General features: G+C 37.2%; 1 protein-coding gene across 3 annotated transcripts; it reads right to left on the bottom strand.

Annotated features, from left to right (window-relative positions):
* Positions 1-4763: 4763 nt before the first annotated feature.
* Positions 4764-12578, bottom strand: LOC136219312 (uncharacterized). Of its 3 annotated transcripts, none has more exons than XM_066006675.1 (5): positions 12281-12578; positions 11066-11925; positions 6649-7690; positions 6284-6415; positions 4764-6168 (listed from the first exon to the last, which is right to left on the bottom strand). In XM_066006675.1, the coding sequence occupies exons 2-5, from the start codon at positions 11141-11143 to the stop codon at positions 5669-5671; spliced, it is 1752 nt and encodes a 583-aa protein (XP_065862747.1). In that variant the 5' UTR covers positions 11144-11925; positions 12281-12578; the 3' UTR covers positions 4764-5668. The 3 variants fall into 3 exon arrangements, with proteins under 3 accessions (XP_065862747.1, XP_065862749.1, XP_065862750.1); XM_066006677.1 differs by having other exon boundaries at positions 11066-11912; XM_066006678.1 differs by having other exon boundaries at positions 11066-11347.

Raw genomic sequence — 12578 nt, 5'->3', positions numbered from 1 at the left:
CACTATAGAATGTGGAAAGTAAGCAGTAACGTTTTCCTCGGCCTCCATATGGAGTTTGTTGTTTATCCCGAGCCCTTTTCCAATCACCCTCTTAATAGTACTTTTGAGATGCATTCCCTTTTCGAGGATAGCTGTGAACAATATGCCACAAAGCCTCATCTTTTTGCCAGCTTAATGGCTTCTTCAGTTGCAGTCAGTTTTTCCTAGAGTTTGACCACTGTGGTTGTCTTCTGTTAGTGACTTGATGTATGGTGCTCATGTTTTAAAGGATTTGTTTGGGATACAGTTTATGAATTCCATGTTAGAAGGATCAAGGGCCTCAAGCAAACCTCATTACGTTAATCGAGGTCTAGGATTACCTGAAGAAAATCCAACTGGTTAGTGGTGCCATCAAAAGGGGTTCCAGATTGTCATGGCGATGTTAGATTAGTTGTATTTTCTTGATGAGTCAGGATCGCCTAGTTAGTTGGCTTCATGCTCACCACATCAATTTGATACGATTGATTATGTGGGAAAGTACTTTGTCACCTGAAGAGAGTTCTTTGGTGCCTAAAGTAAGACAGAAAGATGATCAGCTTGAGATCGTTAACCGATAATCCTACTCGGATGCCTAAGTTAGCAGTGTATAGGACATAGTACTAAGAAATTGAGAGTAATTGCAATAGATCAATGCATATGCACCTTGACTTGTGAAGTCGTATTCTATTTATAGGGAGCTCAATGGTGAAACTGTCAATCGATGTTAGTACATTTCTTTAGCTTCCACAGAGGACAGGTGTCCGCTCTTAAGTGATGGTCGTATTTTTTATAGTTATTACCTAAACTGGAATTCCTTAGTCTTATGCACGATTAATAAATCCTAGTCTAAAAATGAGGGTTAAGGATGTCTTCCATTGGTCTACGTGTCTTGAGAAATATGTATTTCTATATACTTTGATTTGGCGGTTTCTCTTGGTTGGTTCGGTCGTTCTTGCTAACTTAAAATGATAACACATATAAACGAATATTATTTACATAATATTAATTGAATGAAATCTCGTAGATTGCCAATTTTTATTATATCTTAATTAACATTTCAATTGTATGAATAATAGTTCTCAATGTGCTAAACTAAAATATTAGCATTCAACGTGTAAAATTAAAAAGAAAAATCAAGGATGTCGAGAATTTTTTTTAGTAAATTTATAGCCACGTACATTACAATTATATATACATATCAAGTTTACCGGAGACTTTTTCATATATTTCTTTGATGGCTTCTTAAGCGAACTTTCATTTTTTATTATTTATTTTTCTACTACTCTTTTCATTCCCTTATATAATCCATTCCAGTCAATTAGTTTTTTCCCTAAATATAAGTAATTCTAGTTTTCAAGAATTTTCAATTTAGTTTTTCGGTCCAATCATTAAATTTTTTTTATCTTGATCCATGTGTTTTTAACATTCCAAGTCTTATTCCCCAACCATGACATGAGAGAGAATTTTTTTTAGTTAACCAATGTGAATTCATTAATTTGACTCTTGGAAAGCTCGACCTAAATATGATGCAACCGTGTCTCCAAGGATACATACCAACAAGTGGTAGATAGAATACAAAATAAGTTGGCAGGTTGGAAGACGGGATGCTTGAATTTTGCAGGCGGAATGACATTTGCTAAGTCTGTGCTAACAACAATTCCCACATACACTATGCAAACGACTTTACTACCAAAAATCATTTGTGCCCGAATCAATATGGTAAGCAGAAATTTTATTTGGGGCTCTTTTGGGACTACAAAAAAAATAATTTGATGAACTGGGCAATGGTCTATTGAAAACGAATGGATGGCGGTTTAGGCATTCGAACGGCACGAAGGATGAATCTAGCAATGGTTGCCAAACTCATCTGGAGAATACTGGTTCAGCAGGAACCTCTTTGGGTTAAAACCATATGTGCCAAATATTGCAACACTTGCGAATGGATGGAGGTTTTCCATTCTAATCCTTCACACTCTCATACCTGGAGGAGCATTGTAGCAGGTAGTACAGTCATGTCCGCTGGAATTGGCAAGCAAAACTTCAATGGTCGAGATACCTCATTCTGGCAAGATGTTTGGTGCGGCAAAGTAAAATTAGCAGATATGGCTTTGAGTCTCGTCCCACCTCAACATTTAATTTGGAAGGTGGCGAACTATTGGGATCCTATGTCTTCTAGATGGAATTGGGATAGTATCTGTCATCTGCTAAGTGCTCCGGGCCTTCTTAAAATTACACCATTTGCAATCTGTCCATAGAGTGAGACTCCGGATATATGGTTTTGGTCAGATAGCCCATCAGGGGAGTATACAGCTAAATCAGGCTATGAACTGTTGGAACCTCCCATTATTGAAGTCGTTGAACCTTTTATGGAAGATAATCTGGAGGACTGATGCCCTTGAGAACGTTAAATGCTTTCTTTGGCAGGTGGGGCATAACATTATTCTCTGCAACGAGAACATGATGCATATGCACTTGTCGTCTGATCCCCGGTGCAATCGGTGTAGATTGTTTGAGTCTACTATCCACCTACTACGGGATTGTCCGCATATTCATGTAGGTTGGCTCCAAGTAGTTCCTGGACATACAAGAACATCCTTTTTTCAATCTGCCCTGCGTCCCTAGCTGACCGATAATCTCCAAAGTACTGAGCAGTACCGCAATGTCCCATGGTCGTTGTTCTTCGCCTTCAGCATTTGTGGATATGGCGTTTGCGCAATGATCTAGTTTTTAAAACTAAGGACCTACCAGACAATCATATTGCATTAAGCACCCAATTTTGTGTTGAGTTCCTTCAAGCAAAAGCAACTCAGGCCGGAAGCCCTTATCGCATATCGAGAACGATATGGGTCTCCTCGCAACAACCAAGTGAGGGATGGGTAAAACTCAATACAGACGATGCCTGCAAGGGTAATTGATAAGTGCATATTTTAGCGATAAAATACCCACTTGTTATGCTATTTGTTAGTTGGTTTGATTATTATCACGGGTTTTATTGCTTGTTTTGTGTATTATGCCTCTACAGGGACTTATTATGAAGAAATGAGCTGGATTGGGGCTATTTCGAGCTAATTTGGCTAAAGATAAAATTTGGAACTGTTTTAAAGACCTGAAGTCAAAACTGAGAGTTAGTCTTGCCCAAGACTAAGAACCAGACGAGCAGAAATCTTTCCAAACATATCAAGTGCGAATCTGTTTCATTCCATCACGTTTTCAGATGTCTATTAAAGAGTTTTGAGCCTACAAATCAGGAAGGAAGAAGTCAATTAGTATTACGAAGTTAGAATATTTATTTTTTATAATTAGTTAGGATTTATCTCCTAATTAGGGTTGGAGAACTCCTATAAATAGGAGAGGATCTATCTCTAATGGGGCATTCCATTTTTATAATCAGAATTCAATTTTCATTCCGTTTTTAGTTTTTAGGTTTAGCTTTTATTTTTATTTTGTTCTCTCTTTCACAAGAGAGAAAGGTTGTTCTCCATGGCTATTTGTAGCTAAACTTCTATATTCGGTTAAGGGTTAATTCAAAGGAGGTTTTCTTCATTATTGTGATACTGTTGTGCTTTAATTCTTCATCTAAGGGCCTACCAGGCAATCATATTGCGTTAAGCACCCAATTTTGTGTTGAGTTCCTTCAAGCAAAAGCAACTCAGGCCGGAAGCCCTTATCGCATATCGAGAACGATACGGGTCTCTTGGCAACCGCCAAGTGAGAGATGGGTAAAACTCAATACAGACGATGCCTGCAAGGGTAATCTCGGCTTAGCCTCGGCTGGAGACTTGTTAGAGATTGCCTAGGGAGATGGTGTGGCGGCTTTAGGGCCAACATAGGATATTGTACCTCCTCAATGGCTTAATTGTGGGGTCTCTATTTTAGGCTCCAGATTGCGTAGCAGAAGGGGTTCGGAAAGGTAATTATCAAGCTAGATTCACAAGTCGTACTACGGTTTATGACTAGCACAGTGGACATTCATCATCCTTTCTCATGGCTCATTCACAAATGCATCTCTTACTGCGACAGAGAGTGGGATACAATCTTTATTCATTCATATAGAGAAGGAAACCGCGCTGCTGACTGGCTGGCGAATTTCACATGATTATATTCCTTGGATCACCATGAGTTTGGTGTGCCTCCTGCAGGCCTCCAAGATATCCTCGCTTATGATAGTAGAGGTTTAGACTAAGTAGAGTTATCCGCTCACAACTATGAGCTTTCTTCTCTCTTCCTCTCCTTTGTTCTTCTGGGCGTTTAGCCTTCCTCTGTAAACCAAAAATAAATAAAATTGTACGGTAAAATGCAAAAGAGAGAAAATGGTATTTAAGAAAAAAAAAATCAAAGGCGCCTACAAAAAAATTATGGCAATTACACATCGGAATAAAACCTTCAAATGTGGTATTTTTTTGTGATTTCTCCAATAACTTATTTGTATTGAATTTATTTATGTCGTATTGTGAAATCAAATACACAATTCCCACCTGTGGCCAAAATTAACTATGAACTCCATCAATAAAGTAGCACCAAAGGGGTTTTTCTTTTTTTAACTCTTTTTCCTATAAAGCTTGCTAAATTTGAAAAACAATATTAACATTAACTCTTTCTACAACAAATAATTTGGAAAAAGTTCAAAAACAAACTCTAAAAAAATCAATCCTCTTGAAAGTATCAGAACACGGAGACACGGGATTCTTTTTTCCTAACTTAACCCAAATAACTATGTGGCAAAAATCGTTAAGCAAGCATGAGTAGAGAGACCAAGTGAAGAGAGATAATAATTAGCAGTGAACCAACCCATGTCTATACACAAGTGAAAAGCAGTTACAGAAGAGAATAGGTGAATAATAAATGAACTCTACTTCTTTTTTTCTTTTCCCTCTCTCTATCTTACATTTCTTGTAAATAAGAGTGACTTCTTCTATGTTACAGAACAAAATTGTGATGGAGTTGCAATTACCACTGCTGGTTTATCTTTACATTCTCAATTACAACCTTCAACCATATTGAAAATCTAAGTTTCACCAGCTTTGCTTATGCATCAACCCCTGGCATTTCAGTTGTCTTAATTGCCTTTTCCATTTCAATCAATTAGTGGTACCGCAACTCGCATCCGTAGCACCTGTCACTGCTTAAGACGTGCTCGAGCCATCATGATCATTTCCATCCGTCACTCTGTTTCAAAACTGAGATAGTCAGAAGATCATCCGCTGCAACGAAGTAGTACCTGTTCCATTGCTTAAATCATGCTTAAGCTCTTTCAAAACTGAGACGGTCAGAAGGTCATCCGCTGCAACAAAGTAGTACCTGTTCCATTGCTTAAATCATGCTCGAGCTGTGTCATGCTCTGTTTCAAAACTGAGACAGTCAGAAGGTCATCTGCTGCAACGAAGCAGTATATGTTCCATTGCTTAAGTCATGCTCAAGCTGTGTAATACTGCATAGAGGATCATGATCATTTCTGTCCAAAGCTCTGTTTCAAAACTGAGACAGTGAGAAGGTCGCAACGAAGCAGTAATAACGAGAATAATGCAGCATTCAGAAATAAATAATCAATCCAATCCAAGGGCCATAAGCTGCTATCCAAACTCCTCCACAGTGTGATCTAGGCAATGTCAAAAGGAGCAGGATTGTTGAGCACAGCAAACAATTCGATCAGTCAGTATGGAATTACGTAAGGCAATGCACAGATATCAACAGGTTCTATTTGGAGAGCTTCTGACCACACCAGTGGTATCTCATCCATTCCAAAAGAGCCCACCTTGGGCTTCTTTGATTGAGAATCAGTGCCATGGAATAGCCAATCTTGGTCATCAAAATCAGAATAGTCTTCCATTTTCGGCAGTGTAAGCAACTCACTGAGACGCTTAGAGTCGGGATGGGGTAGTTTCCTGGGCGGTTCAACAAGTGGACCTGCCTTTACAGTTGCGGTCGAGGGCTTTGCAAGGATTGAAGGTGCCAAAATCGCCGAGGAGATGGATGATGCTGGAGATTGTATTATACCATTTATCCTGTGTTCTTTACCATCTGGCTGTAGTTTATTGACAGTCCCCTGCCTACCTGACAGAACTGGACAGTGTGCCTCCAGTATCTTTCCATTCTGTGTCGGTGGATGCGAGGAAGTAGGTTTTAGCACCTTACTAGGCCTAAGGTCATCGGCTGTAACATGAAAAACATAACAATAATCAATGAACAACAATGCATAAGCTTTTCGATATGTAAAGATAACACAAATAATAAATAAATGGTTGTTGCCATGCTAAATATGACTCACCACTCAAGAATCCATTTGTCTCCAAGTCCTTTCTTTTCTTAGGATTTCCTTCAATGTCCAATATCTTTCCATTCTGTGTCGGTGGATGCGAGGAAGTAGGTTTTAGCACCTTACTAGGCCTAAGGTCATCAGCTGTGACGGAAAAATTTAACAATAATCAATGAACAGCAATGCATATGCTTTTCGATATGCAAAGACAACACAGATTATCATTAATAAACTACTGGCGGTCAGAACTTAATCAGAAAAAGGATTTTGTATATCAACAGAATCTTTTACCCAAAACATGGACGAGTAAAAAACATTGGGAGAGCCGAGGTAAAAAAAAAAAATAAATGGTTGTTGTCATGCTAAATATGACTCACCATTCAAGAACCCATTTGTGTCCAAGTCCCTTCTTTTCTTAGGATTTCCTTCAATGACAGGATTCTTGATGCTCTCCTCAGGAATTTGAGAGGTTGTTGCATTACAGATACCTGTAATAATATCATCCTTGCTGATTTCTTTTAATTTATCTGGTTCTGTCTTCTTATGTTGACTTTTCTGTTTTGCTTTCTCCTCCTTTCTCTTTTCTTTATCCCTACTCTTTTCCTTCTCACGGCCTTCTTTGTCCTTCCTTTTATCCCCTTGTCTATCATCAGATTCCTTTTTTTTGCTCTTTTCTTTTCCTTCAATCCTCTTCTCACAGTCGTTTTCAGGAGGTTTTGATGTTTTATCAATTCTAGGCTGAACAATTCCAGGAGATGTGACATTCCCAATAAATTTTGACCCATTCTTGATACCTTGGTCATCTGACTTCTTGGCGTCACTTCTCTTGATCTTTTCCTTACCATCAGATGAAGTGCCGGTAGACTTGGCCGCCAACCTGACCATTCCCTCATCATTCCTTGCATCTGCACCCGTGAACTTCTCAACTGACTGCTTCCCAGCTCCTCTGGCTTCATCTCTGATCCCCCTATCCGCCTGTTGTAGAAATTTAGAATCCTTTGGTGGCTCAGTAAATAGGCTGTTCTGAGATACCGTCTCACTGTAACCCAAAAATTGCCTCGAAGTTTTTTTCCCACCTGGGAGACTGTTTGTATCTAATTCCTGTTCCTTTCTTTTCTGGAGAAATATATTCCCTGTATTCGCCTCAGGTTTGACAGGAAATTTCTTTTCATCTGAGGCTTTATCTACACTGATATGCTCAGCTTGCTTTGGAAGTGGCTTGCTATCTGAAGTGCTTTTATCTTTGTCCTTGTCTCTGTCCTTCTCCTTCTTGTCTTTGTGCTTGTCCTTGTCCTTTTTCTCTTTCTTGTCTCTATGCTTTCCCTCACTTCTGTCTTTCTCCTTTTTTTCTTTATCTTTACCTTCTCTCTTTTCTCTATTTTTCTTCTCCTTCTTAAGCTTTCTCTCTTTGTCCTTCTCCTGAAAAAATCACGGAAAGGATGTCACACCCCAAGGGCCAAACACTATAATGGGCAAAACTGGCATATTTTTCAAATTTCTACCTAAAATCTTAAAAAAAAAAATAGCAAAATTAATACTTCAAACAAGACGTCTTTAGAATCTATTCAGAATGCAGACTAACTGATTTCACAAAACAATGTGCATTATACTAATAGTGGTAAGAGTAATTAACATAAGATTCATTGCTATCAGACATCAAAGGATTTTAATCAGAAGAGCATCCAACAGCATTTATATGCTTTCATAAATCTTCTTATTATATTAATCACAAAAGTGCAATTATTACTGCCCTTCTACAAGGAAAAATGGCATTAATACTGAGAGAGGAAACCAGAAAAGGAGGAGTCACGTCCCAAATAGCAGAAATTAACATGATCTACGAACCTAAACACCATTATGGAAGACTCCGTATGATAAATGGAACATTTCTAAAGTAGCAAGGAAAAACAGGTATCAGACCTGCACAACTGGCAAAATAAAATTGCCTACGAAATTTGTTTCCATGTCGATATGTGCCAACATGAATCATAATGAGCAAAATAGGCACATTAGACACAATTAATTCAGATAAACATGCAGAGTTTGTCTCTAAGCTTAGTGAATGACCTTACATTACTACCATCATCATTGATGGAACAAATACGTAAGAGTCCACAGAGCACAAGGAGTTTGTAGAACCAAACTGATGATTGTGATGGAAAGCAAGTGTCATGTGTGACTGAAAACCGAGTGATAAATGGGATAGAAACCAGGTGGTTCAGAACACTAGATGCATACATGGATATTTTCTATAACTAACGTATATGTAAAGCACTGGAAACCTTAAAGGTGTATAATCTTAACTAAATGGCATAAAAGGCAATCTAAATGAAGTTATAATATTAAGACACTAAAGTGAACAAAGTTCTCCAAACATCTAGCGCTATCCATCATTTAGTGAGAAACTGATAAATAAAAATCTGTTTCAGGAGAAAAAAAAAACATAACTGTAGTATGATGTACAATACAACTATCAAATAATGATAAAATATCCATCATAAGGTACATAATCTCTTTGAAGTTCCAGTTATTCTTCCAACCAGGAAAGGTGGCATAAGATCTGAAGTCAAAACAACACAACTAACCATGTGCATGACATCAAATGCATAATTTGCTTGCCCTATGGAAATGGTAGTCAGGAAAAACGAGGTGGATAGTGTTGTACTCACCAAAACAAAATTTGAACCTAACACATAATTGTCACCTATAAGTCCTAGAAGGCTGCAAATCCATGATCACTGTCAATGGATCTCAAGTTGCGTGAAATGTAGAAGGTAATATGGGTAATGCAATTAATTCCAACAGGCATCTGATATGAATTCATCATGAGCCAATATGATTCAAGTTAAGTAAACACTAGTCATTACACCTTGAAACTCAAACCAGTTCAGCCATTTAGAAAATAATAATTTAAAAAAAAGAAACCTCGACATGTGACTCACATTCACTACAATGATCATGATTTATACAGCTAAAAGCAAGCAAAGATCAACTTACTTCCATCATTACTAATCTTAGTGGTTTAAAATTCATATGAAGGAAGTTCAGTACACTACTGATGCTCACTTGCACTCAGTTTGATTGACAGATCAGCCAAGAATTACACTTGGTGGATGTAAAGTAATTGTAAACTTTTAGTAGCTTCACTTGTCCCGATATAGAGGCTTTTGGAATTGTAGTAAAGCCATACTTAAAAGGAAGAATGAGTCCATTTCAATAGTCAATCTTTTACAACGATATCTCCAAGAAAGCTTGGAAATAGTGCAAAGCAGTTACGTAGTCACAAGCTATCAAAAATCTCAATCAAACATTGGTAATGGAAGGCCAAATAAGAAATATCAGAATGACCGATCCCCTTTTGGTTTCCACTACCTGAAAGCCGAAAGGGATGAACGATCTTATGCTAGCAAAATCTAATAGTAAGTTAAAAAAAAGTCTTGACCAGCTCTTGCTCATAAGCAGAAGTTTAACTGACAGAACAATTTTTTTGTAAGCCATATGTTTCCAGAATGTGAATGCGCCCCCATCATATATATGCTGAAGTTCAAGCCCCAACTGGAAAGATTTATGCAGAAGAAAATAACTAGCAAAAGATAATGCAAACGTTTCAATGATATTCAAAACAGGGTTAAAATGATGTCCTGCAAAGTCTAACTGAAACAGAATACATTAGATCTAATTTGGAATTTAAAATTTAAGCGTTTCACTCAGTAATCTAAGTATGTGTTGTACGATTGTAAATCTTTCAATCTAAAATATCGATGTTCACAAACTTTCAAATGTTGCAGGCTTCTAGGTGCAAAAACAACTTAATTATGTTGAAAACAGAATCAAGGGATGTCCTCTGACAACTTGAAATTTTTCTCCCACTCTCCTTTGATTTTATTGAAAATAATTCATCACCAACGCATCTCATTTAACAACACCCAATCCCAAGAATCTTCATTCAAAACCCTAATTGACATCATAAACAGTGACAATAGGAGAACCAAAATAAAGACATTCACTACCCTTTATTTTATTTATTTTGTCTCAGTCTGCTGCACATTAAACCGCTGAACACTCAGAAGAACTAGCAATTATGAATATTTTTTTCTAGATTCAAAAGATAATGACTTTCCCCTTCACAAAGACAAGTCAAAAAGAGAAAGGGAAAATTAATATACATGAAAAAATCATAGCATGAAATAACTCCAAATGCAAAATTTTGCAGTAAAGCCTAATAAATGTCTAGTATTACCAGTTTTATTTAAAAAGGAAAAAAAAAAAAGTTGCTTATATCTTAAGGGAATATCATAGAATCGGGCTAGCTACATGGATGCATGCAATAACAAATCCAAGAAGATATCTCATCATACAAAACCCAGAGTTAGGTCAAAGAACGAATAAAGCTGTGATTAATCAGCCTATCAGAAGTGCCTAACTCTGCCTAAAGAATTCTAGTTAGCAATTCAAGTTCACTTTCACCTTTGATAATTCAAGACTCCTAGTTGAACTTTTTATTTCTACAAATTTAAGGCTTATCTGTTCTTTAAAGAGATATTAATGTGGCTCAAGTTACAAAAGTAACATTTTGTCCTTAATGGAGGCTCCTTTCACAAAAAGAAAAAAGTGCATACACTTGAATTGTAGGAGACAACAAAATACTTTCAAAAGTGTATAATATATCATGCCATTTGGGAATCACTGGACAATTTCAATCTAATGCTTCTTGGAGCTGGATTTCTTTCCATTGCCATAATCAATGTCATGCCAACATATAACATTATGGAAAAAGAAGGTTAGCAATTTAACCTTTTTTAACAAGTCCAAGTCATATGTTCTAGCCTCCTTTTCATATCCTGGTGGCGGAAATGGAAAGCAACGCGACATGGCAGAAAATGGCAGAATAGAAAACACGAACAACCACCACAAAAGAAAATGTTTGTATTACTTTCCAGTAGCACTGTTCCAAAAAGGGAACAAACCAGTAACCATGCTCATGTCCATGCACCATGTCCCTGCATTCATTTCCAGCTTCAACAATCTTCCATGAGCCTCTGGTTCACTCCCAATACAGATTCCAAAATAGACCAACTGCTCAGTATTGTCCACCAAAATGTGCAAAGAGTTAAACCAGAATTCACAGGAAAACAGAGCTAGTTATAAATGTTATCGCTACTTCCACTAAATCAAATCTACAATAGTACTACTACACTGAAATAGTTCAAGAAATCCCAATTGCAACAGTAACTTCGAAAGGTTCTTCCTTAGTGAGGAACTCAGCTCCAATTATGTCAGTCCAAAAGGTTTCTTGAGAAATGAAAAAGGTTCACTACAATCTGATCTTCTATGTTGCCTAGTTAGCCAATATAGAACCAGCACCTCCCTTCCCTCATAACCAAAACCAAATATCCAAATCATCCCCTAGCTTAAGATCAAAACACTCGTAACAGACAAAATCCTTACCCTCTAGAAAACAGAAAGGCGGATTACTGATTACAATTACACAAACCTATGCGAGCAATCCTCTTCCATGCCCGATACTAAGAATCCTAAACAACCAGTCTATTCAATCCCAGAGTTCAAAAACACAGCTCGTAAACTGCCCAATACAGAACTCCAATTTCCTTGATTGATGTGACATTCCACACTTGTGCTCCTGAATGAAAACCCTAATCAGTCCAGAAATCACGAAATTCAATCAGTACCCTATTATGATCGGACAAAACCCTAGAAAAGATTGTAACCCGCTACAGAGACAAAAACCCATGAAAATTCAAGTCGGAGAGAACAAAATGGTAAAGTATTTTTAAGAAAAAGTTGATATTAAGAAACTTGTAGAACAACTAGAAGGAATAAAAACCTTTTATCAAGTTCCTAAGAGTAAATGGGCATCAATCAAAAGCGAGAAAGAAGATGGATTCAAAGCGTAAATGGGAAGAAAAAAATCGGGAAAAAGGAAAAACAAAAAATCAAAGGGCAATCGTGTTAATAAAAATTAGGGAAAACCCATGAAGTGGAGATTACCTTGTCCGCTACAACAAAGAAGGCATTGTAGAGGGACAAGATCTCTCAATTTGAGATTGAATAAAAAGGGACAACAAATATCAAATATTTATCTTGTTTTTCCTCTTTTTGTGGGTATTTTAACTCCCTTCTTCTTCCTGTGTAGATTGTGTGTAATTCTATTTTCTAATGTGTTTCTTGATGCTCTCTTCTCGTATATGTGTATATTCTGAGGAAGAACTCTCTCTCTCTCTCTCCTGTTTTTATTTATTTAATTTTGTTTCAGTTTGGGAATTTTAGTAATTTACACGCGAGCGAG

This window comes from Euphorbia lathyris, chromosome 2, assembly GCF_963576675.1.
Source record: "Euphorbia lathyris chromosome 2, ddEupLath1.1, whole genome shotgun sequence".
NCBI lineage: Eukaryota > Viridiplantae > Streptophyta > Magnoliopsida > Malpighiales > Euphorbiaceae > Euphorbia > Euphorbia lathyris.
The sequence above is the reverse complement of the archived record's forward strand: the minus strand, read 5'-3'. Positions and strand labels throughout refer to the sequence as shown.

Bases quoted from the DNA above. Each gene is read 5' to 3' on its own strand.
- LOC136219312 (XM_066006675.1), bottom strand. From the start codon at position 11,143: ATGTCGCGTTGCTTTCCATTTCCGCCACCAGGATATGAAAAGGAGGCT. The intron at 7,691-11,065 runs GTTAAATTGCTA...TGATTTTTTCAG, and splicing joins ACTTGGACTTGTTAAAAAAG to GAGAAGGACAAAGAGAGAAA. The intron at 6,416-6,648 runs GTGAGTCATATT...TTTCCGTCACAG, and splicing joins CACAAATGGGTTCTTGAATG to CTGATGACCTTAGGCCTAGT.